Source organism: Lepidochelys kempii, chromosome 14 (genome assembly GCF_965140265.1).
Source record: "Lepidochelys kempii isolate rLepKem1 chromosome 14, rLepKem1.hap2, whole genome shotgun sequence".
In the NCBI taxonomy this organism is placed as follows: Eukaryota; Metazoa; Chordata; order Testudines; family Cheloniidae; genus Lepidochelys; species Lepidochelys kempii.
This window is the reverse complement of record NC_133269.1, coordinates 41,314,405-41,339,872: the sequence shown is the minus strand read 5'-3', so window position 1 is coordinate 41,339,872 and position 25,468 is coordinate 41,314,405. Positions and strand designations below refer to the sequence as shown.

Here is a 25,468-nt window from a genome sequence, read left to right as displayed (position 1 = left end):
GCCCCATGCAAATAGGGGGACATTCCCAGATCAAAAACTGCCCCCTGTGCCTCTAGAGAACCTAGGAGCTCCTCACAAAGAACACCCCCATCCCAGCCCCACCCCCTGATCCCCCCAATCCACACAACCTCCCCATCCCAGCCCCACCCCCTGATCCCCCCAACCCATACACCCTCCCCACCCCAGACCCACCCCCTGATCCCCCCGCCTCACACACCCTCTCCCATCCCAGCCCCACCCCCGATCCTCCACCCACACACCCTCCCCCAGCCCCACCCCCTGATCCCCCCATCTCACAGACCCTGACCCCTCCATCGCACACACCCTTCCCCATCCCAGACCCACCCCCTGTTCCCCCCACTCCACACACCCTCCCCTCCCCGAAAGCCCCCTCCTCATTGACCCCACCCCTTCCCCCAGACTCCCTCAATGCCCCCCTCTCCTGAGAGCCCGCCCCCAACCCCATAACCTCCCCCTTCCCCCATCTGTCCAGATCCGACCCTCCCCCCAACACACACACTCCAACCCCCCCCAACTCTGCTACCAAAGCCCCTCCCCTCGCATTGTGTCCTCGTCCCCTTCTGTTTATACACAAAGACACCCCCCACAGCTTCCCCCCCTGCCCCTCCTCCACCCCCCCCCACCGCATCTCGCTCCTCTCCCAGGCTTTGGGGGGATGAGCCAGGCGGGGATTACGGCTCTGCGGGCGGCTCAGCGGCTGGGCCAGCAGCGATTTCTCCCTAGGGCCCCGCTGCCTCCTGCCAGCGCTTCCCCCGCCCCGGCCCCCCAAGCGGGGCTGCGGATCGGCCCCCCACCCCCCAAGGGAAGGCTCGGAGGAGGGCGCCACCAGACTGGGGGAGGGGAGCCGCATGGGGCCGTGAGAAGCCGCCGCTGAGAGCCGGGAAATTCCCCCGGACGCCTGGGTCCCTCCGAGGTGTCGATCTCATACACCCCCCCCACACACACACATTGTGATCCTTGCCCGAATGCCGGGGTCCCACTGATCCCCCCCACCCCTCCAATACGCTGACAATAGGAGCCTGCGAGCTCCTTGCCTGGACGCCTGGGTCCTACCGAGATTTCTACCCGCAATCTGACGCTGACAATAGGAGTCTGAGATCTCTTTGCCCGGACGCCTGGGTCCCCACTGCGCTGGATCGTCGCTGACAAAAGGAGGTTTGGAACCTTCCCCTCCCCCGCACGCCTCGCCCGGACGCCTGGGTTCTGAGGAGCCCGCAGAGAATTAGAACCCTCCCGCGCCGAAAGGAGCCGCCTTTTCGCCGCCCGGACGCCTGGGTTCCGCTACTTTCCTCCGGGGTAATTATTCTACCCCTTCTCTCTCTCCCTCTCCATGCTGATTGACAGGCTTCATTCCAGCTCCCTCCCCCATCCGGACGCCTGGGTCCCATTGCCCAGCTTGCCTGAGCCATCGAGGTTTGGAGTCCAGGGTAATTTCCACCCACCCCCACCAAAAAGTTCCCCCCTCCCCCGACACACCCGTCTGTGCCCGGACACCTGGGTTCCTCTGAGCCATCAAGATTTGAGCTCTCTGTGGGGTAATATATATCTCTTCCCTCCAAGATTTACACTCCCTTGCTCGGACCCCTGGGTTCCATTGTCCACCAAACCTAAGCCATCCTCCCGGACTCCTGGGTTTCCCCCCGGACTCCTGGGTTCCACCCTCCACCCGGTTTGAGCCATCCCCCCACCGCCCCCCATCCCCTGGACTCCTGGGTTCCCTCCCCCACACCCGGACGCCTGGGTTCCATTGCCCACCCAGGTTGTCCCTTCCCCCTCCCCGGACTCCTGGGTTCCATGGGGGGCCAGGATTCCCAGCCGCGTGCGGGGCTGTCAGCCCGGCGGGTGGGGCGAGCAGTGCCCGCCCCCTCCGGAAATCGCCAGGCTGACACAGGCGGAACTTTGGGGATTTTTTTCATCTTTTCCTTTTTTTTTTTCTTTCTTTCTCTTCCTCCAGAGCAGGGGCGGGGGAGAGCAGGGAGCCCCTTGATTCCTCTGCCGGCTCCGCTATCCCTCCTTCCCTGCCTCTCTCTCTCTATCCCTCCTTTCTCCCACTTCCTCGTTTCTTCTTTCCTCAGACCCCTCTATCCTTCTTCCATTCTTTCTCTATCCTTGCTTCCCACTAGTCCTCGTTCCCTGACTCTCTATCCCTCCCTTCCTCCGGCCTTACCTTCCTCCTCGTAAACTATTCCTTCATTTCTGCCCCTTTTTCTCTCTCCTCCTCCTCTTAAACTCTCCTTCCTTCCCTGACACTCTCTCTATCCTTCCCTTTCATCCTCTTAAACTCTCCCTCCATTCCCCCTCTTCTTCCATCCCTCCTTCCCTGACCTTCACTCTATCCCTCCCTTTCATCCTCTTAAACTCTCCCTCCATTCCCCCTCTTCTTCCATCCCTCCTTCCCTGACACTTTCTCTATCCCTCCCTTTCATCCTCTCAAACTATCATCTATTCCACCTCTCCCTCCATCTCTCCTTCCCTGCCCCCCTCTCTCTCCCTTCCCCCCATCCCCACTTCCCTCCCTGCCCCCCACAGCCCCGGGGCAAGGATGGCGTCGGCTCAGGCACCAGCCCTGCCGGAGTGGAAGCTGCAGCTGCTGGAGAGGAAGCGGAAGGAAGAGGAAGAGGCGCGACGTAGAGAGCGGGAGCAGCAGGACCGCATGGCCAAGATGCCAGCCTGGAAGCGGGAGATCATCGAACGCCGCCGCGCCAAGCAGGGCTCCGGCGCCTCTTTCTCGGACCCGGAGGGCGGTGGCGGCGGAGCAGGGCCCCCCTCAGCTGTGGTGGGGCTGCCCAGCTCCGGGATGGGCCAGGAGGAGAGCGCCGTGCTGCAGGAGAAGATTGGCCCGGTGCACCAGAATCCCTTCATCCAGCTGGAGAAGCGGCGCAAAGAGACGGCGGCGCCGGAGGCCGAGCCGGCTGGTGCCAAGGCCAAGCAGTTGATGGAGCTGTACAGCCAGCGCCCCGGGGTGAGGACCCTACGGGCCGACAACGTCATCATCATCGAGTCGGTGCCGGGAGCGGCGCCGCCGGGGGCCGAGCGGCGGGCCGAGGCCAAATCCGGCAGCGTGGAGTCCCTGAACGAGCTGCTGGCCCGGCGCGGCGGGAGCGTGACCGAGATCCGGGCCGGCGAAGTCTTCATTGTCAAATCGGCCCTCAGCCGCAGCGTGGAAGACCTCAACTCCTTCGGCCAAAGCCACGGCGAGGCCGATTGCCAGCTGGGGGTCCCGGAGCAACGCCGCGGGCGTGTCAGCAAGTTGCTAAGCCGCTTCGGCCAGGAGGACCCACCCCCTCACCCACTCAGGTCCCTCAGCACCGAGAACCTCGCCGATGGCTCCTACGAACGCCCCCTGGCGGCAAGGAAACCACCCGGCTCGGCCCAGCGCCGTAGTGGCACACCCAGCCCTCCCCGCGACCTGCCAGGCCTGGCCCCCTCGCCACCTCCCTTCACCGTGGCTTCCTACCGCAGCCAATTTGAAGCCAGGTCCGAGGCCTGGCCAGAGAGCCCTCCGAGGCGCTCCCCCACCAGCAAAGCGTGGGGCAGGGAGGCCGCCTCACCAGAGAGGGGAGCCAGGCTTGACGGTGGCAGCCCTGGCCTGGTGGTGCCGGGCCCTCGGAGCAGGGAGGCTAATTCACCGGACAGGGGAGCCTGGCACTGTGGAAACACATTGGCCATGGTGCCAGGGCCTCAAGGCACGGAGGCCGCCTCACCAGAAAGGGGAACTAGGGGTGATGGCAATGTCATGGCACCAGGACCGCGAGGCAGAGAAGCCGCCTCACCGGAGAGGGGAGCCAGGCTTGGCGGCGGTGCGTTGGCCATGGGATCGGGCCTACAAGCCAGAGAAGCCGCCTCACCGGAGAGGGGAGCCAGGCTTGGCAGCGGTGCGTTGGCGGTGGGATCGGGCCTACAAGCCAGAGAAGCCGCCTCACCGGAGAGGCGTGACGGTGCTGGCATTGGCTCGGGTGCGGTGATACCGGGCCCACCGGGCAGAGAGGTCGCCTCTCCAGTCAGTGGGGGTAGAGCAGACAACGGAGACGCCTCATCCTCAGGCCCGCCTGCCGACACCATCTTGGATGCCGAGGCCCAGGCCAAAGCCGTGGCCAGCCTGCGTCTGCACTCGCGCAACTCCTTCGTGGTGGTGCCGCGCCGGGCGGCCGCCTCCCCTCCCCCAGACCCCGGTGAGGCTCGGCAGGAAACCAGCACTTCTCCTCCAAAGGCTGCCGCTGCTCCGGCCTCCACTTCCTCCTCCTCCTCCCCTAGCCGCGAGCAGCTTCCCCTCCCGGCCAGCACCGAGGAGCCGGCCGAGGGGGAGGCTATGAGGCGCGGGGGCCGGGGGCCCCGGGAGCTGGGGGGCCCCTCTGCCCTGCCCCACCCGGCCGTGCAGCGCCGGAGTGGCAACACCATCACCATCAATCCCCGCAAGGCGCCGGCGCCGGCCGTGGAGAACGGCGTGGAGGGCGAGGGGGGCCCCGCGGCGCCCGAGAAGGCGGCTGGCGCGCCACTGAAGAAGCGCTACCCGACGGCGGAGGAGATCCAGGTGATCGGGGGCTACCTGTCCCTGTCGAAATCCTGCCTGGCCAAGAATGACCCCCACCGCAAAAAGGTACCAGCGCACTCCTCACTCCCTCCTTCGCTCGCTCTCTGGCGTTCCTCCTTTCCCCCGCTCTCTTTTGTTTTCTCTGCTTCGTGCTCTCGCTTTTCACTCTCCCGCCTCTCAGCGTTTTTATCCGTTCTTTCGCTCTTTCTTTCCTTCCCTCCCTTTCGTTCGCTCCCGCTCTCGGCTGTTTCATTCTTTCCCGGCCTCAGCGTCTCTCACTCTTTCCCTTTTTACTCTTTCTTTGTTTTGCTCTCCTTCATTCCTCCTCTTTCTTTCTCCCTCCTCTGCTCAGTCCTTCACCCTTGTCCACATTCTCTCTTCCTTTTGCTTCTCTCCCGCTTTTCCCTCCCTCTTTTCATCCCTCCTTCTCTCCTCCCCTCATTCCTTCTCCTCCTCCTTCAGGTGCCTAACACAGGGCTCAACGTGGGGACGCCAACCCCAGCCGTGGGGCTGTTAGCCATGGTTGACCTCTGCCCTCCCGCCCGGGCCCAGCTCCCATTGGGCAGCGTCTCTGGCCCTCGTGGGCCAGGGATATAGGGCACGTGGTGGAGGCCGGGGTTGTCATGGGAGCCACAAGGATGTGGTCCAGGAACATCCCCACCCTGTTCTCATGGTGCTAGAGCAGGAAAGGCGGGGGACGGACTGTGGAAATAGGGTGGTTGATTCCAATTCCTCCAGGTTTGGCTGGGAGCCGGCGCCCCCTAGAGGGGAAAGGCCCCATATCCCATTCCCCACCCCTCTGAGCCAGCCAGTTCCTTTTGGAGTAACCTGGCTTGAGTTTGTAGCTGGTTTATGGGGGGTGGAGGGGCAGGATATGGGACCGTTCCCCTATAGGGGATGCCAGTTTCAATCTGGCCCCAGGGCAGGGGCACTGGCTGGCTTGGGGAGGGAGTGTAATGGGATATGGGGCCCTTCCCATCTCGTGGGGCACTGGCTCTGATCTGGCCTCAGCGGGGGATTGGCTGGCTCAGGGGTATGGGGAATGGCTCACAGGGCCTCTCCCCTCTAGAGACGCCGATCCAGCCCCACTCTGTCACTCCCATTCCACAGCCCCAATGTGAAATGAGTTTGTTCGGCCCCAGGCCACTTCCCTGTTGGCCCAAAGTCTCTGGCAGCCTCAGTAGAGAGGCTGAGGGCTGGATGGGCCTCGAAGCCCCCTCTTTCCCTCTCACCGGGGATCCCTGCCAGTGCCAGGCTAGGGACACAGTGGCAGGGGCCAGGTGGGGAGGGGGCACCGGGAGGGAATGGGGTGATCCACAAAAGCCTTTTCACACATGTGACCCGTGCCGGGGTCTGGGGTTGCCCCTGGCCAGATGCACACAGTGGCTGGTCTGTTCTTTGCCTCATAAGGGGATCATTTAGCAGGGACAGTCGCTAGGCAAGAGGCATCCCTGGCTAAACTTTGTGGCTGAACGTCAACAGCATGCAGCCAGAGTCTCTCTGCCCAGCCTCCTGGCACTAAAAATGCCCCCAGTGATATGAATGTGTGCCTGGGGGGCAGACCCACTAGCACTGGCTACAGAGCCCAAGGAGGCAGCTGGAAAAATCTTTCTACCGTGTAATGTTCATTAAAGAAAAAAACTTGAGGATCCTGGAGTAACTGCTTTGAAATACTAGAGTATTTGAGAGGAACCGATCACAATACCATCTTGAACTGGTATTATATAGTAAATAAATATAGTATGTGAGTAATATGGGGTCTAGTGTAATAGTATCATACAGTAAAAATACTAGAGTAATGGGCCATAATACCATTAGACTGCTCAAAATTACTACAGACTATAGTGTACTTGAGCGTAACAGGGAACTACTTTTAAATTGCTCTAGTATTATATAGTAAATATGGTATCATTTTAGAGTAAGAGGCTATAGCACTGTTGGATTAGCAGCTCAAACATACTGCAGACTATTAGAGTACTCGAGAGTAACGGATCAAAATACGATTACATTACTCTGGTATTCTATAGTGAATACGTTAAATACCAAAGCAAGGGGCTATAATAACGTTAGATGCACCATTGCGCAAAGACACTGCAAACTACTAGACTGCTCGAGAATAATAACATCACACTACTCTTAAATTGCTGCAGCATTGCTCAAAATTACTTCAAAAACACTGGAGTACTTTGGAGTAACAGGTTGCTAAATCACCATATTATATAGTAAATACAATAAAGGGCAAGAGTATTCTACAGTGCTAAGCTGTATGACTCTTCAATGGCTGCAGTATTGCTCAAATTACTACAGAGTGCTAGAGTAACATCACAGTGTTGTTAAATTGCTGTGGAGTTACTCAACATTACTGCAAAGTACTAGCGTATTCCAGAGTAACAGATGACAATACCGCTAAATTATTCATAGATTCATAGATTCATAGATATTTAGGTCAGAAGGGACCATTATGATCATCTAGTCTGACCTCCTGCACAATGCAGGCCACAGAACTTCACCCACCACTCCTAAAAAAGACCTCACACCTATATCTGTGCTATTGAAGTCCTCAAATTGTAGTTTGAAGACCTCAAGGAGCAGAGAATCCTCCAGCAAGTGACCCATGCCCCATGCTACAGAGGAAGGCGAAAAACCTCCAGGGCCTTCCAATCTGCCCTGGAGGAAAATTCCTTCCCGACCCCAAATATGGCGATCAGCTAAACCCTGAGCATATGGGCAAGATTCATCAGCCAGATACTACAGAAAATTCTTTCCCGGGTAACTTGGATCTTACCCCATCTAAAAACCCATCACAGGCCATTGGGCCTATTTACCATGAATATTTAATTACCAAAACCATGTTATCCCATCATACCATCTCCTCCATAAACTTATCGAGTTTAATCTTAAAGCAAGATAGATCTTTTGCCCCCACCACTTCCCTCGGAAGGCTATTCCAAAACTTCACTCCTCTGATGGTTAGAAACCTTCGTCTAATTTCTAATCTAAATTTCCTAGTGGCCAGTTTATATCCATTTGTTCTTGTGTCCACATTGGTACTGAGTTTAAATAATTCCTCTCCCTCTCTGGTATTTATCCCTCTGATATATTTATAGAGAGCAATCATATCTCCCCTCAACCTTCTTTTAGTTAGGCTAAACAAGCCAAGCTCCCTGAGTCTCCTTTCATAAGACAAGTTTTCCATTCCTCGGATCATCCTAGTAGCCCTTCTCTGTACCTGTTCCAGTTTGAATTCATCCTTCTTAAACATGGGAGACCAGAACTGCACACAGTATTCCAGGTGAGGTCTCACCAGTGCCTTATATAACGGTACTAAAACCTCCTTATCCCTACTGGAAATACCTCTCCTGATGCATCCCAAGACGACATTAGCTTTTTTCACAGCCATATCACATTGGCAGCTCATAGTCAACCTATGATCAACCAATACTCCAAGGTCCTTTTCCTCCTCCGTTACTTCTAGTTGATGCGTCCCTAGCTTATAACTAAAATTCTTGTTATTAATCCCTAAATGCATGACCTTACACTTCTCACTATTAAATTTCATCCTATTCCTATTACTCCAGTTTACAAGGTCATCCAGATCCTCCTGTAGGGTATCCCTGTCCTTCTCTAAATTAGCAATACCTCCCAGCTTTGTATCATCTGCAAACTTTATTAGCACACTCCCACTTTTTGTGCCCAGGTCAGTAATAAAAAGATTAAATAAGATTGGTCCCAAAACTGATCCTTGAGGAACTCCACTGGTAACCTCCCTCCAACTTGACAGTTCACCTTTCAGTAGGACCCGTTGTAGTCTCCCCTTTAACCAATTCCCTATCCACCTTTCAATTTTCCTATTGATGCCCATCTTATCCAATTTAACTAATAATTCCCCATGTGGCACAGTATCAAACGCCTTACTAAAATCTAAATAAATTAGATCCACTGCGTTTCCTTTATCTAAAAAATCTGTTACTCTCTCAAAGAAGGAAATCAAGTTGGTTTGGCACGATCTACCTTTTGTAAAACCATGTTGTATTTTGTCCCATTTACCATTGACTTCAATGTCCTTAACTACCTTCTCCTTCAAAATTTTTTCCAAGACCTTGCATACTACAGATGTCAAACTAACAGGCCTATAATTACTTGGATCACTTTTTTTCCCTTTCTTAAAAATAGGAACTATGTTAGCAATTCTCCAATCATATGGTACAACCCCTGAATTTACAGATTCATTAAAAATTCTTGCTAATGGGCTTGCAATTTCTTGTGCCAATTCTTTTAATATTCTTGGATGAAGATTATCTGGGCCCCCCGATTTAGCCCCATTAAGCTGTTTGAGTTTCGCTTCTACCTCAGATATGGTGATGTCTACCTCCATATCCTCATTCCCATTTATCATGCTACCATTATCCCTAAGATCCTCTTTAGTCTTATTAAAGACTGAGGCAAAGTATTTGTTTAGATATTGGGCCATGCCTAGATTATCCTTGACCTCCACTCCATCCTCAGTTTTTAGCGGTCCCACTTCTTCTTTCTTTGTTTTCTTCCTATTTATATGACTATAGAACCTTTTACTATTGGTTTTAATTCCCTTTGCAAGGTCCAACTCTACTTGACTTTTAGCCTGTCTCACTTTATCCCTACATATTCTGACCTCAATAAGGTAGCTTTCCTTACTGATCCCTCCCTTCTTCCACTCCCTATATGCTTTCTGCTTTTTCTTAATTACCTCTCTCAAATTACTTTGATGTTCCATAGTAAATACAGTAAAATACTAGAGTAATAATGGTACTGTTAAATTACTATAGCATTACATTAAATCACTTGTAAAAGCAACAGTGTCATTGTAGCCAGGTCAGTCCCAGGATATTAGAGGGACAAGGTGGATGAGGTAATATCTGGTATTGGACTAATTTGTCTCTCTCACCAACAGAAGTTGGTCCAATAAAATATATTACCTCCCCCACCTTACCTCTGTAAAGCACCAGGGTATTCTAGATTAACAGACGGTTAAATTACTGCAGTAATGTCCCAAATTACTGCAAAGAGCTAGCATATCCTACAGGGCTATGTCAAGATACTGTTAAAATACTGCAGTATTCTATAGTAAGTGATTTCGAATTTTATGGTGTCCCAGTGAATAGATCAAAATACTGTTACATTTTTTCAGTGTTGCATAGCAATTACTTTAAAAAATACTTTGAAGTACTGAAAGGGTGGGAAAGTAATGGATCTCAATACTGTTAAAATACTACAGTGTTGTATGGTAAGTACTCATAAATACTGAGACTAATTTTAGTGTAGTCTACAGTATCAGATCACAGTAGTATTAAACTACTACAGTACTCTCTATGGTAATGCTTGCCAGATAAATACAGCTTTGCTCTAAAGTAGTCAATATACTTTTTAAAAATAGGATCCTATTTTAGCTAGTCAGTCTGTATATCATCCATCTGCCTGTGCTCATGTCTCTCACTTTCTCTGTCTTTCTCTCTCTTGAATCCACATACACAACTGTCTATCCATCTAATCACCATATGCATCTGTCTATCCATCTCTCTAATGCATCCATCCATCCCCTATGGGCATCATCCAATCCCCATAAATCCCCCTCCATCCATCCAGTCCCTATACACCCCCCCCCCCGCCCATCCAGTCCCCATGTCACCCATCTCTCTACCTCATCCCATATGTGTTTGTTTCTTTATCTAACTCCCGATCTTTCCCCTTTTAGGAGCAATGGCAAAGACTCATTGCACAAACCTACATGCTCTAGGGGTAGGTGCCCCCATGGTGACCCAGCCAAGATAACCCCCTCCTACCTGCTCACTCCCATGCCACCATTTGCCTTGGCCCTTTAATGCTCTAGTCTAGCGCCCCCTGATGCTGGTCTGCTCTAGAATCCTGGGCTCCATTTCCTATGCTGACTTCGACAGAGCGACCTCCATTTACAGGGGCTGGGCCTCATTGTTTATGGCTCCAGCATCCTGTCGTGCTGCAGCAGGGACTGTTACTCCAGAATACAAGTGGGGAGTGTTACTCTAGAATGCTGTCGTGGTTTTCACTCCAGACTATTGTGATCAGCCATGACCCTGCAATGGAGCCCAGTGCTGGCACTTGCAGCACCAGGGCCTTATCTGTAGCTCTAGAATACTCTGGCGACAGTTGTTCTAGAACACTCTGGCGCTTAATATTACTCTAGAAGTGTGTGGCGACTGACGCTCCAGAATACCCAGTGGCTAATTACTCGACAAAACAGGGCTGGAACACAGCGATGATCGCTACTCCAGCAGTAACAACTGTTCTTGAACACAGGCTGTGATGTTCCAGAAGACAGCTGCGCGTGCCGCTCTAGAATGCATTGGCGGTAATTGTTGGTCTAGAATGCAGGGCCTGTTGCACTGGAATGCATGGGGGGGCCTGTTGCTCTAAATCAGAGTGGAAGCTCTAGAACATGGGACAAGGCAGCTGAGCACTCGAGAACGCACTATGTGTCAGCCTGGTGTGCAGCGGAGGAGGGGGGTTGCTCTAGAATGCATTGAACAGACAGCAAGTTGCATCTTCAGAGCGTGTGGTGGGGTCAGGCTGCCTCTCTAGAAGATGTGGAGAGGGCTCTATAACGTAGTGGCTGTTGCTCTAGAAAGCTTTGGAGGTGTCTGGTCCTGTACAACACACGGGAAGGATGGCAGCCTGCATGAGAGGGGCGGGCTGTTGCTCTGGAATATAGTGGAGGGCACTATTTCTCTGCCATGCGGTGATTGGGCAGAGAGTTGAAGCTCTGGAACAGGGGGTTGTGGGGGCCTGTTGCTCTAAAATGCAGAGAAGGGAGGTGAGCTGAAGCTCTACAACATGGGGGGGGGGTTGTCTCTCTGGGTTACAGGACCTGGCACACGGGAGTGCAGTGAGAAGGCTTGTTGCTCTGACAGGCAGTGAAAGGGAGGTGTTGAAGCTCTGGAAGATGAGGTTGGGGATGGCACTCTAGAACACGGGCATTAGAACTCGGAGACAGCGGAGAGGCCTGTCACTCTGAAAGGGTGTGGAGGGAGGTGAGCTGAAGATCTAGAACACGGGGCCGGGGGGAGGGGGGGCTGTCGCTCTAGAACGCAGAGGTGGGGGTGTGAGCTGAAGCTCTAAAACATGGGGTTGTGGAGAGGCCTGTGGCTCTAGCATGCAGCAAAGGGGGTTAGTTGCAGCTCCAGAACATGGGGCTGCGGGGGGCCCTGCCACTCTAGAACGCAGCAGGGGCGCCTGTTGCTCTAGGACCTTCCAACATCTGTACCGAGTCGGGTCAGTTCGCCTTCCCCAGGACAAGCACCCTCTGCCCCAGGCCCGGCGCCGTCCTTCTGCGCGGTCCTTTCGTGACCCCCTCGAGGGCAGATTCCTGCTCCGGTTTTTCATCACAAACGGACCTTTCACCACAAACAGCTCTTTATCTTCCAGAGGGTCTGGAGCAGCCGGGTGGCTGGGATCTCCGCCCGGCTTATCCCTCCCACGCAGGCAGCGGCCCTTCTGCCCGGAGAGATGGGGCCAGCTTGCTTGCTTGCTTTGTCCCTCCCTCCTTCACGCTCTACCCTGGGGCTGAGCCCTCACTCCACCCAGCAGAGGAAGCCCTGCTGACCTCAGCTGCTGAGGGCCATGCACTCAGCTTCTGCCTCCCTTTACCCTGACCTGTGGAGACCTGGGGTGGGGGCAGGGTGACCACTAGGGCTAGCAGCTCAGAGACTGGCCATGGGGCTCCCTCGAGCCGCGAGAGAGAAAGACTAAGTCCAACCAGCTTAGCTAGGCTAAGGGGAGATGTGGTGATACATCTCTGATGGGGGAGAGGGCAGGCTTAGAGGGTTGTGATGGGGAGGATTGGGGGGTATCCCCAGCTCTGAGAGGGGCATGGGGTCTAGTGGGTTACAGCAGGGGGGGCTGGGAGCCAGGACTCCTGGGTTCTGTCCCCAGTCCTGAGAAGGGAGGGGTGGGTCTAGTGGATTGAGGTGGGTGGGGCTGGGAGCCAGGACTCCTGGGTTCTGTCTGCAGCTCTGGGAGAGCAATGGGGTCTAGTGGGTTACAGCAGCAGGGGCTGGGAGCCAGGACTCCTGGGTTCTGACCCCAGTTCTGAGAGGGGAGGGGGGGTGTCTAGTGTATTGAGGTGGGGTGGGGCTGGGAGCCAGGACTCCTGGGTTCTGTTTCTGGCTGTGGGAGGGGAGTGGGGTCTAGTGGGTGGAGCTGAACTGAAGGACAGTAAGAGATTTCAATTCATTGTATATAAATCAGACATAAATCTATCTATCTGTTTATCTATCTATCCAACCCCTTCTCTCCCACAATTTTCCTCTCTCCATCCAACTGGGCTTGCTATCTGTGCTCTCTTTCTTCCCTGGACTGCACCTCCCCCATCCCCAATAGCTCATTCAGGACCATAGCTCCTGCCACCCCCTGTTCCCCATTCTCATGGAGGCCCATAGCCCTGGTGGTCCACTGGTCAATGACTGGGCTCAGGCCTGGTGACATGAGCCTTGTTCCTCACCCCACGCTGGGGAGTCTGGGGTGGCTCTTGTCTAGGCCCCAGGGCCTTGCCTGCCTCTCCGAATCCCTTTGTCCTTCCCCGGCGTGCTCCTGCAAACTGCCGAGAGCCGGGAGCAGGGGCATGGGGTGAGTGTGCAGGGGATGCCAGGGCTGGGATCCCTCCCTACTGAGCTCAGAACTGGAGAGTCACTCAGACAGGGCTCCGGGGCACATTCTCATTTGGGCATCATCTCCCTGCCCTCCTACAGCCTCTTCTGCCTGCTGAAATGCAGCTGCCTCTGGTGAGGGAGGGACGCTTCCCGAGCAGTTAAAGCAGGGGGAGGATGGCAAGCAGGACTCCTGGGTTCTATCCCCAGCCCTGGGAGGGGAGCGGGGTCTAGAGGGTTAGAACACTAGGATCTGGGATGTCAGGACCTCCTGGGTTTGATCCCTGGCTCTGGGAGGGGAGTAGGAGTTGAGTGGGTTAGAGCAGGGGGGCTGGGAGTCAGGACTCCTGGGTTTGATCCCTGGCTCTGGGAGGGGAGTAGGAGTTGAGTGGGTTAGAGCAGGGGGGCTGGGAGTCAGGACTCCTGGGTTTGATCCCTGGCTCTGGGAGGGGAGTAGGAGTTGAGTGGGTTAGAGCAGGGGGGCTGGGAGTCAGGACTCCTGGGTTTGATCCCTGGCTCTGGGAGGGGAGTAGGAGTTGAGTGGGTTAGAGCAGGGGGGCTGGGAGTCAGGACTCCTGGGTTCTAGCCCCGGCTCTGGGAGAGGAGCGCAAGACACAAAGAGAGAGAGAAAGAAAAAGCGAGCGGGAGCCTGAGAGGAAGACATAGGCCCCCAGAGGCTGTGCACGTGAGAGAGACAGCCGCAGACAGACTATCTGTGTCTTTGGGGGAAAGGGGAAGCCGCTGTCGGTGCAGAAGGACCCAGGGAGCAGGTCTGTGCTGGGTCTCAGACCAGCCCTACAGCCCTAGGCTCACCCCTGCAGCCTCCAGGACGCTGGATCACGGGTGGCGGGTTAGGGAAAGGAATGGGTGTGGAGGGGTAAAAGTGGGAGAAGGAAGGAGTATGAATGGGCAAGGGATGGCGTGGGGAAGGAAGGGGTGTAATGGGGTGGGGTGAAAGGGGGCAGGCAGGGTGTGGGGGGGAGGGGTGAAAGGGGCAAGCAGGGTGTGATGGGGGAGGGGGCCGGCTCCCATTGGCAGAAGCCACCCGGCAGGTTTTTCCAGAGGAAGTCATTAAAAGCACTGAGGTCAGCGTTGACGAGGTTGCCATGGTCACTGTAGATGTGGGGGGGGGCACTTTAACCCTTCATCTCCCCCAGAGCCGATGCGCCTATAATCCCACCCCAAGGCTTCCCAGGAGCGGGCCGCTGGTGCCCTCACACCCCTAGCCTCAGCTCCTGGCCCAGAGCCACACGCCCTGCATGGATCTTGGCTTCATTTCGCCCTCGTAATCATGGACGTCTGGCTCCAGGGAAAAAGAAAAGGGGGACTTGTGGCCCCTTAGAGACTAACCAATTTATCTGAGCATCAGCTTTCGTGAGCTGCAGCTCACTTCATCGGATGCATCAAATAAATTGGTTAGTCTCCAAGGTGCCACAAGTCCCCCTTTTCTTTTTGCGAATACAGACTAACACGGCTGTTCCTCTGAAATCTGGCTCCAGGGACTGAGGCATGGGGCCTTTCCCCTCTAGGGGGCGCCGGCTCCCATCTGGCCCCAGGGGGCGGGCACTGACCCAGGGGGCCTTTCCCCCCCTCTAGGGGGCGCTGGTTCTGGAGTTGATCATTCCTGTCTGGATGCAGGAAATATTTCGATCTCAGCCCAGCCCCCAGCACGGCATGCGCCCCCCATCCCAACCTGCCCCTCCCCAGTGCTGGCAGCCTCAGCAGGGAAACCGAGGGCTGAACGGGCCCCAGAGCCCCAACTCCCCTCTGCCCCCTAGAGAGGATCCCTGCAGGGGCAGGGCTGCGGCCCATGGGCAGGGAACAAGGTGTGTTTGCATGGTGGGAGCTTAACTGGGCTGCCCCGCACTCGCTGTGGGCATTACCCAGAGGCCCCTGGGGCTGCCAGTCCTGCCCCGTCTTCCCGCAGTGCTGCAGCCTTGTCGAAAACAGGAAGTGGGGAACGTGTGGGAACGTGTGGGACGGAAAAGGGCGGGGAGATTGAGGCCTGTGTCAGCCAAAGCCTCGGGCAGCTTGCACCCGCTCAGGAAGTGGTTAGTGCTGTGCAGAGCGAAAGCAGCAGCTGGTGGGGGCAGGGCTGGGTTGGAGTCAGGACTCCTGGGTCCCATCCCCCGTTTTGGGAGGAGAGTGGGGTCTAGTGGTTAGAGCTCGGTGCGGGGGGCGGGGAGCTGGGAGTCAGGACTCCTGGGTCCCATCCCCAGTTTTGGGAGGAGAGTGGGGTCTAGTGGTTAGAGCTCGGTGCGGGGGGCGGGGAGCTGGGAGTCAGGACTCCTGGGTCCCATCCCCAGCTTTGCCATCAACCCTTTCTTGTGCCTGAGTCGTCCCACCTCCCCACCCACCAAACACATGTGATTAACCCTTTCCCACCCACTTTGACACCTTATGAACCAGGCCAGGACAGGATAAAGGGCACTCGGTGGATATTATGGGATAAGCAAAGAACTGTGGAGCCGCAAATCCAGCCCTTCAGGCCGCCCCACAGTGCCGTGAGCCCGGCCTGCGTTAATGCCATTTGGTATAAGAGCTTTAGAGGCGATTCCCCAAATAGCCCCTCTCTTATCTGAGCTAATTCCGATCTGGCCAGGGCCCAAAGGTCCTGCCTGGGCTATTGAGGGACAGAAACAGCGCCCAGCCTGCCTCTCCAATTGGAACCGGTGCCCCCTAGAGGGGGAAGGCCCCATTGCCTGTTCCCCATGCCCCTGAGCCAGCCAGATGCCCCAAATCAGGGCCAGCTCCCCTTAGCGGGTTGGGAGCTGTCAGCAGAGAAGCGGAGAATGGCTTGAGGACTCCTGGATTTAGGGGACTATCACCAAGGGAGACAAGAGGGACTCCTACACACCCCACCCACTCAATAGAGATTGGGGTGGGGGTGATTGGAACGGATGATGAAGGGGTAAATATGGCTCCCCCACGTGGGAATAACAGGGGGTGGGAATCCAGTCAGGGATCCCTACCCACAATCACTCCAGCGCCACCTAAGGCAGGCTGGGGTTGCTTAGCCCTTCGTTTACTGCAGGTCTCTGAGCGGGACAGGTCTGCAGGCTAGACTGGGGCTCTGGCCGGGGCGGGTTGGGGGGGGAGTTCTGTTTCTAGTGGATAGAGCCCTGAAGTGGGACTTGGGGCCCCTGGTTTCTATTCCTCGCTTGGCCACTGGCCTGGCGGGTTGCACTCAGCTAGTCCTTCGTTTCTCTGTGTCTTGGGTACAGCTGGGGATGGATAGATAGAGAGATCTATAGATAGATCTCGTGATGGGTGGATGGAGCCAAGGATAGGGAAATAGAGAGAGATATGAGAATGGATAGATGAGTGGATGGGTTGAGCTGAGAATAGATAGATAGATAGATCTGAGGATGGATGCAGAGGTAGATCTGGTGATGAAGGGATGGATATGTATATGCAGCTGAGGATGGAGAGATAGAAAGAGCTTGCCATGGATGGATGGATAAAGCCGAAGATGATCTGACAATGGATAGATGGATATCGCTAATGATGGAAGGATGGACAGAACTATGGATGCATAGAGGGACGCTTGGATATAGATAGTGTGGCCAGGCATCTAGCTGGTGTGTTTTGCCATCTATTCTCCCCAGCAGGCCAGACAGTCTCTCTCTGGCAAGGCAGTCCCTGGGCTGTCGTCTGTGCTCCACAGAGACATTGAGGGATCTGGTCAGGGAAAGGATACCGGACCTTCTCCAACACTGCAGTTCACAGAGTCCGGAGCTCAGGAGAGCCCCTGGGATAGTGCCCTGGGCTTCAGGCTACAGCTCCAAGGGGCCACCAAGAGTCCAGCCTATCCATCTATCCTTCCTCAGCTCTCAGGCAGAGAGAAAGGGCTGTGAGGAAAACAACAGGGAGGTCTGGATGGTAGGGGATGGGGGCAGCCAGGGGTGAAGGTTCCTCCAGACAAGTGATCTGGAGAAAGCATTGGAGATGCCACTGGATCTAGAGCGTTGGTGGCCTGGAGGGTCGGTGGGCCATATCTGGATATTCATGGCCATTTCTGGAAGGTTGTTGGCCCAGGCTGGAGATAGATTGCCATTTCTGGAGGGCTGTGTGATCCAGTCTGGAGGGACGTGGGCCAAGTCTAGAGGGTCTTGGGTCATGTCTGGAGATTCATGGCTGTTTCTGGAGGGCCGTGGACCCAGTCTGGAGGATCATGGCTCTTTCTGGAAGGCTGTGGGATCCAGTCAGCAGGGACAGGGGCCATGTCCAAAGGCTCTTGGGTCCTGTCTGGAGATTCATGGCCATTTCTGGAGGGCCGTGGGCCCAGTCTGAAAGGTTGTGAGCCCGGTGTGGAGATTTGAGGCCATTTCTGGAGGGTCATAGCTCAGCCTGGAGGGCCGTGGCCTTGGGTGGGGGTCTGTAGATATGGGGTTCGGTTTCTGCTCCCCCCTTCAGGGCTCTGGGGGCAGGGGGGAGAGCAGGCACGCTGATGGAGGTAGTCCTGGACGCCGGAGCGGAGTTGGGAGGCTCTTGGCACAGCTGTGCAGAGTTGGGACGGCAGCTGGATTCCCGGCCTCCCCTCCCCCTCCTGGCCAAACCAGGCCTGTTCACTCCTTATTTAGGAGCCAGGCAGCGGAGCGAGTGACTCAGGCACATTCCAGAGCTGGGGGGGACGGGGACGGGAGGGGTGGGGCCCGGCAGCTGTGGGGGGTGGGGCAGGGAGAGAGAATGGGGGAGCGTGAGAGAGACTAAGGAGGAGAGATGAAGCCAGAGAGTGGGGAGGGAAAGGGCGGGATGTGAGAGTCACAAGGGAGGAGCCGCAGAAAGATGCAGAGAGACATATTTCATTTCTCCTTTTTCTCACTCCCTTCTTCCTCCTCTCTTTCTCTCGCTGACTGTCTTTTTCATTCCATCGCCCAGTCTCTCCCCTCTCTTTCCCTTCATTTCTCCTCCTCCTCCTCGACCTCTTCCATCTTGTCAGTCTCTGTAGGACTCTGGCATGTTCCCCTCCCTCCTCTATTCTCTCATTCTGTTCTTTCTTGGACCTGTCCCGTTCATCCACTCCTCACCCCTGTTTCCTCTCTCCTTTTTCCTGTTTCATTCCCCTGTTCCTTCCTCTCACAGATTTTCTCCTTCTGTTCTTTTCTTGGATCCTGCCTGTTCTGTCCTTCATTCCTCTTTTCCTCCTGTCTCATTCCCCTCTTCCTTTCTCTACCTCCCTCCCTGACTTCCTCCTTCTCTTTTCTTTGCCCTTCCACCCCCTTTAGTCACACATTCCCTCTCTCCCCCTCCTCTGCTTCTCTCTCTTCCACTCCCCAGTTTTCTCCTTCTGTTCTTCTTCTCTGTCAGGACTTTCCTCTCCTCCCCTCCGCCATGGTCTCACTCCCTCTTTTCCTCCCATGCCACTGTCACTCCCTTCCTGGATTTCCAGGTGCCTGTCTTTCCCATGCAATCTTTCATCTCCCCTCTCACATTGCCTTCTTTTCCATGCTGGTGTTTCCCCTCTCAGCCTGGCCCTGGCCTTCCACTTGCCTCTCTACCTCTCCTCTGGCCCTTCTTCCATCCCTCACTACCTCCAATGAGCATCCATGAAGCTATTATGGCCCTGATCCTCACCCTCAATTTCCCCAGACCGGCCTCGTGACCCCTCTTCCCCCTCCCCCGCAGCTCGTTAATAGACTTCAGTTAATTGCGATTAGCGGGGGATTAATTCCCATGGGAACCAATTCGGGAACAGATAAGATCAAAGATACACCCCCCCCCAAGTCACCAAACGGAGTGGGGGAGGGGCTAAAACTAGAATCATGCTAAGCAGGAGGGGTTGGGGCTGGGCTGGACTGGGACACTACTGGAAGTTGGGATGGGGCTGTCGGTGCTGCCCCCAATACCCCAGTGCGGCCCTAGGGGGCGCTGTCCTGCGGGGAGCAGGATGAGGGCTCGGTAGGTGGCACTGTCCCGTCACAGTCGGTGCTGCCCCCAATACCCCAGTGCAGCCCTAGGGGGCGCTGTCCTGCGGGGAGCAGGATGAGGGCTCAGTAGGTGGCACTGTTGCTGGTGCTCACCCCAATACCCGAGGGCGGCACTAGGGGGCGCTGTGCCACTTCTGGATTGCATAGAACATGGCAGCCCTGATCAGGCCCAGTCATTAAATCTCCCCTGGCACTTTCCTCCCGAGTTGGGGCATGAACCCCAGTGTCCTGGCCAGATCCCCCCACAACCCATGTCCAGTCTGCCTTCCTGAAATCCCCTGCCCCGTGGTTACAACTGGACACAGGATTCCCCTTCGCCTCCCCCTCTATGCCGCTGTGTGGCTGTTCCCCTGCTGCCCCACCCCAGAGGTGGCTGCATCCCACTGTTGTACGCAGGGCTCCCCCTCCCATCTCTGCCTGGCCCCTGCTCCTTCCTCTGCGCTATTTGTGGCCCAGCCTAGCTGCAGGTCAAGGTAGATGCTCTTGCCCTTGGGGAATCATCTTTCTCTGCAGGAGGGATATCTAATCTCATTTCCTGCAGGGTTTATCTCCTGCCAGGGCTTCTGCTTTGTGCCCAGCTGGGGTGCGGGCGGGGGCAGATTCCTGGCTGCCCTCCACCAGAGGCTTAGCCAAAGTGGGACTGCCATGGCCACACTGTCCTCAGAGGGTCCCCAGAGAGCTTCTGCCTGGCAGGACTGTTGTTATTATAGGGTCTCTTGGCATTATTTGGACTGCGTGCTGTGGTATGTTATTGTAGAGCTTCTTGGCATTACCTGCCTGGGCTGCGTGCTGTGGTTTGTTATTGTAGGGTCTCTTGGCATTATTTGGACTGCGTGCTGTGGTTTGTTATTGTAGGGTCTCTTGGCATTATTTGGACTGCGTGCTGTGGTTTGTTATTGTAGGGCTTCTTGGCATTACCTGCCTGGGCTGCATGCTGTGGTTTGTTATTGTAGGGTCTCTTGGCGTTACTTGGACTGCATGCTGTGGTTTGTTATTGTAGGGCTTCTTGGCATTACCTGCCTGGGCTGCGTGCTGTGGTTTGTTATTGTAGGGTCTCTTGGCGTTACTTGGACTGCGTGCTGTGGTTTGTTATTGTAGGGTCTCTTGGCGTTACTTGGACTGCGTGCTGTGGTTTGTTATTGTAGGGTCTCTTGGCAGTGGGGATATGTGCACGTTGGTTTGTTATTTTAGGGCCTCTAGTAAGTAGTGGGGGTGCATGCAGTGGTTTATTATTGTAGAGTCTCTTGTAGTTGCTAAGACTGTGTGTGGAGGTTTATTATTGCAAGGTCTTTTAGCACTGGGGATATGAACACAGATTTGTTATCGTAAGGCATCGAGTCAGCAGTGGGAATCTGCATGCAGTGTTGTTACAGGGTCTCTCGTCAGGGTTCAGGCTATGTGTCGCTGGTTGTTATTATAGGTTCTTTTGGTATGGAAGATGCACATACTGTTTTGTTATTGTAGGGTCTCAGGTCAGCACTGGGGATGCAGACAGTGGTTTGACATTGCAGAGTCTCAGCTGTAGGGCTGAGTGCCACGGTTTCTTATTGTAGGGTCTTTCAGCCCTGGGGATAGGCACAGGGGTTACTGAAGAGTTTTTGAGTGGGCGCTGGGACCCAGCACACTAATCATGATTTTAGGGTCTCTCATGTGCTCTGGGGAGCCATCCACTGGTTTGTTATTGTAGGGTCTCTTTGTGCTGTGGACTCATCCACTGGTGCAGGATCTAAGACCCTGGGCACTGATAAGTTATTGTAGAGTCACGCTTAAATGGGGGGCGGGGATGTAAAGCTAATCCAGTGTGGCAGGGGGCGGAGGCGGGATACAGGGCTAGATGGGCCCATTGGTCTGATCCTTCTGCCCCTTCCCCTGCAGTTGAAGATCTCGTTCAGTGAGAGCCAGCTGGAGCGCACCTTCCAGTACCCATCCGAGGGGTCCCTGCTGGAGGAGTTTGGGCCCCCTGAGGAGTCGGACGTGCTGGCCTCTGCCAGCCCCCACGGGGAGGATGATGAGGAAGAGGAGGAGCTGCTGCTTCTCCATCGCGGCCTGCCGGGTGTGCTCAGGACCAAATCCCTCATCGTGGGTGAGTCTCGGCGAGCAGTAGGGGGCGCTGGGCTTCAGGAAGCGGGGTGTGGGTCTCAGTAGAGGGTGCGCTCCCCTGGCAGTCAGCACTGGCCCCAATACCCCACTGCAGCACTAGAGGGCGCTGTGCTGCAGGGAGCAGGGTTGGAGGTTCAGCAGGGGGTGCTCTCCCCTGGCAGTCAGTGCTGGCCCCAATGCCCCGGTGCAGCACTAGGGGGCGCTGTGCTGCAGGGAGCGGCTTGGGTGGTGATGAAACATTCTGGGAAAGTGATTATGAAACAGCTGCTGCCAGGTCCCCACCCGTGGGAAAACCTCTTGCTTTGCCAGCCATGGGCATTGGGGCTCCATCTAGTGGCCAGATGGGGGAAGCTCAAGGGTGTCGGCCCACTGGCCTCCAGCAAGCCCTGGCGCAGATGCATCCTGCCCTTTCCAATTGAGACGGCTCTTGCCAATTGCTCCCTACCCCGGCCCCCACTGTCCCCCCCGCCCCCCGCAGGAAGGCCAGGCACATGCCCTTCCCCCTCCTCCAACATCCATCAGGCACTGCTGCTATGCTTACAACACCCAGCTCGGGGGGTGGGTGTTGGGGGGGTCTAGTGGGTTAGAGCAGGGGGCCTGGGAGCCAGGACTGCTGGGTTCTGTTCCCCTGTATGTCCCTGCTGGGTTTCCCCCTCTCCCGTTCCCTACTCATTTTCCCCTTCTCTTTCTTCTGGCAGATGAATCCTGCAGGCGGTAACCCCGCAGAACCCCCACTCATGGTGGGGAGACGGGGCGGGTGCAGAAGGTGCCCTGCCATGACTGGGTCCCGACTGGCCCCTTCTGTTTCGTCTTCCAGTAAAATCCCAGCAAGAACAAGGACTGGAGGGAGCTCGGCTGCAGTTTCCCTGGCTGTGCCTAGGCTAGAGCAGCCACCCTCCCATTTGACTGCTCCCCTAAGGTCCAGAGAGCCTTCAGGAACAAACCCACTGCAGCCAGCAGGGGGCGCTCTGCACCACCTGGACTGTGCTGGGAGAGCCCATTCCCACTGCAGCCAGCAGGGGATGCTCTGCACCACCTGGACTGTGCTGGGAGAGCCCATTCCCACTGCAGCCAGCAGGGGATGCTCTGCACCACATGGACTTTGCTGGGAGAGCCCATTTCCACTGGGGGCGCTCTGCACCAGGTGGACTTTGCTGGGAGAGCCCATTCTCACCGCAGCCAGCGGGGGGTCTCTCTGAACCATGTGGACTGTGCTGGGAGAGCCCATTCCCACTGCAGCCAGCGAGGGGCGCTCTAAACCCCATGGACTTTATTGCCACCAAGAGGTCACCTGGTCTACCTTCAGCCAAAGGTTAAAGGTCACATCCCCTCCCGAAGATGGGTATGAATGGGATAATTATGGGTGGGAGGTGGCAAAGAAAACCAACCCCCCACCATACACACATGCATTTTTTGTAACTCTTGAATCCTTTTTCTAGGGGGCATCATCCAGAAGGGAGAACTTTTGTTTTCCAATTTTTACTTCCTAATAATGCTGCCAGGGTGGTCAGAGTTAAGGGGATTGTAGTTTAGGAGGGGGTGGGGGTGGGGTTTATTGGGGAAGAGAGGGGAGGGGTCACTTTGTTACTTGATAGGGTCCAGTCATAATTGCAGAGGAGCGGATCACTATCGGAGGGCGGGGCAATCTGTGACTGGGGTGGAGCCAGTTGAGAATGGGGCAAAGCCAGTCAGTATTTGGAGAGTGGGGCAAATTGCTACTTTGCAGGGGTGGGTGGGCCATTTGCAAGTGTTCTGGAGCTAGTTACAGATGGGACCATTTTTATGTACTTCAGGCAGGACTAGTTGTGTTTGGTGGGGAGTGGGGCAGTAGGCGGTTTGGGGGTGGGAGGTGGGAGGTGGAGCCAATCAGGAATTGGGGAGGGACCAGCTGTGACTGGAGATGGGGGGAGGAGGTGACTGAAGTGGAGGGCGGGTCAACGGTGTGACTTCCTGTTTTAGCCATCCCACTTCCTGTGTAGGTGGAGCAATCTCACCATCTTTTATGGGTGGGGGAGGGGGGTCGTGACATTCAGAGCCTCTGATGGGCAGGCGTGGGAATGGAGGGACAGTGGAATTGGATGTGTGGGGACAAGAATGAGGATGGAGGGAACGAGGAATGGGATGAGTGCGGAGGGTGGGGCACGGATGGATGGATGAGCTCCTCCTCTGTGAGTTTAGTTCGTTCTCGTTATTATTAATTCATTTTCCTTTGCACTGGGAGGAGCAGCCGCATCCTCACCCGGGACCAAGGGTGCGAGTGAATGAACAAGTGCGGCAGGCTCCTCCCCCTGCCCAGGGAGCAGGGGCAGACGTGTGGTCACAGGGGAGTGGGGTTCAATGAGGCATCAGCCCCCCCCCCCACACGCCCATTTAACTCCCACCCTGCTCTGAGCAGGAGGCACTGATGTTGCGTCTGAGCTCTGGCAGGGGGAGGGAGGCTGCATCCGGCCAGTTCCAATAGTGTTTTTTTATATATATATTATAATAATAAAACAGATGTTGCACGTGAAGCCGCCCTCCTGTCGTCTATGGCCCACGCAGTCTGGGAGGGGTGGGTGCTGCCAGGACCTGGCTCCCACGCACCCCCTGGGAATGAGCTGTGGGCACTGCCAGGACCTCCCATGCACCCCTTGGGGATGAGGGTTGGCACTGTCAGGTCCTGTGTGTCCCCTGGTGGTGGCAGCTCTGCCCTGTGGGTGCCCTAACTCCCATTCCCCATCTTGCTCCCCCTAGTGGTGAGGCATTGAGGATGCAGGAGCCCCCGCTCTTGTCTTGCCTGCTCACCCTCAGCGGTCAGAGCTCTGAACTATGGAAGACGATGTATCCCCCACACCCCCAGGGATGTGGGTGTTGCTCTGCCTCCCATTCCATGTCTCCCTGACTCCCAGCTGTCAGAGCTCTGCACTGCAGTGCTGCAGCCCCAGGGCTGAAATCCCTGCTAGTGTTGCAAAGATCAAATCCTCCAAGGCCAGTCAACCCTTCCACCCTCTCTACAGCGACCCATCAAAGAACAGCACCGAGACGGGCCTATGGTGAGAATGAATGTTCGCTGGCCGCCGGGGTTAAGCTGGAGACAATGAAACAACAGGTGGGAAATTAACTCATACGCCTGGAAATACAGATATGAGCCAGGTCTGTAAAAACTGTGAAGATCCTACTTTGGAAGGCAACTCACACACTGTTAAATAGGGTACGGAGCCAGTTAGGGAGACAGGTTGTATGCCTGGAAACATGGTAAAGTGCCTACTAAAGAATGTGACTAACAGAACCCTAGAAATAGGGTTGACTCATGGCCGGAAATAAGGTAAAGAATCAGATAGGAAGCTGATTTGTCTGTATATCTGGTAAAAAGCCTAGTCAGGAAGTTGATTCATATGCTAGTAAATACAGTACAATATCAGCTGAGGAGCCAGCTCATAGGTTTGTAACTGCAGTAACAGTAAGGAGGGAAGCAGGAAACTGACTCATACGCAGTTAATTATGTTAAAGAGCCGAATCATGGATGTGGCGGATACACATCTAGTTATAGTAAGGAACCAAAATAGGGCAGCAGCTCATAATTGTAATAATGTTGGCTTGTGCAAGGGTGGTTGGTTGGGGTAAAGAGCTTAATGAGAGGTGGCACGTCTGTAGGTATAATTACAGTGAGGGCCTGAGTACAGCTGCAGCTCATAAAACAATTAAGAAGGAAAACAGAACCAGGGCTGCTGCTCTTGTACAGGTTATATGGTGCAGACCATAGACTGGAGTTGTGGCTCATAAGCTGGCGGTTATAGTGAAGAGCCAAGGTGAGGGTGCAGCCTACACCAGAATTATGGTACAGGTCCCAATAGGAGCTGAGGCTCATAAACCAGTAATTATGGTAGAGGATTGACTCAAAGCCCTTGGTGCTGTTGCATGGACCCTGGTGCAAACCCCATTCTGGATGTAATCTGTTCTTTGTTAATTATGGTACAGATCCATGCTAGAGCCCATACATTGTTACTTATGGTACAGACCTGAATTGGTGCTGCAGCTTATATTACAGTAATTACAGTGAAGACCAAAATTGCACCTGTGGATCATAGATTGCTAATTATAGTACCTTCCTAGCTTGGGTTTGTGACTCATATACCTGCACTTATGGTAAAGACCTGGATTCTCTGTGCAGTGCCTCCCCACCAAATTACTATGAGGACCCAAATTGGGCTGTGCTCATGGCTGCAGCTGGTATGATGGTAATTACGGTA

At 55.3% G+C, this 25,468-nt stretch overlaps 1 protein-coding gene across 1 annotated transcript; it reads left to right on the top strand.

The window, feature by feature from the left end:
• The first annotated feature begins 651 nt into the window (after positions 1–651).
• PPP1R18 (protein phosphatase 1 regulatory subunit 18) lies at positions 652–22,772 on the top strand. Its single transcript, XM_073311131.1, has 4 exons — positions 652–1,317; positions 1,976–4,618; positions 21,015–21,222; positions 21,938–22,772. The coding sequence occupies exons 2-4, from the start codon at positions 2,564–2,566 to the stop codon at positions 21,955–21,957; spliced, it is 2,283 nt and encodes a 760-aa protein (XP_073167232.1). The 5' UTR covers positions 652–1,317; positions 1,976–2,563; the 3' UTR covers positions 21,958–22,772.
• The last annotated feature ends 2,696 nt before the right edge of the window (positions 22,773–25,468 follow it).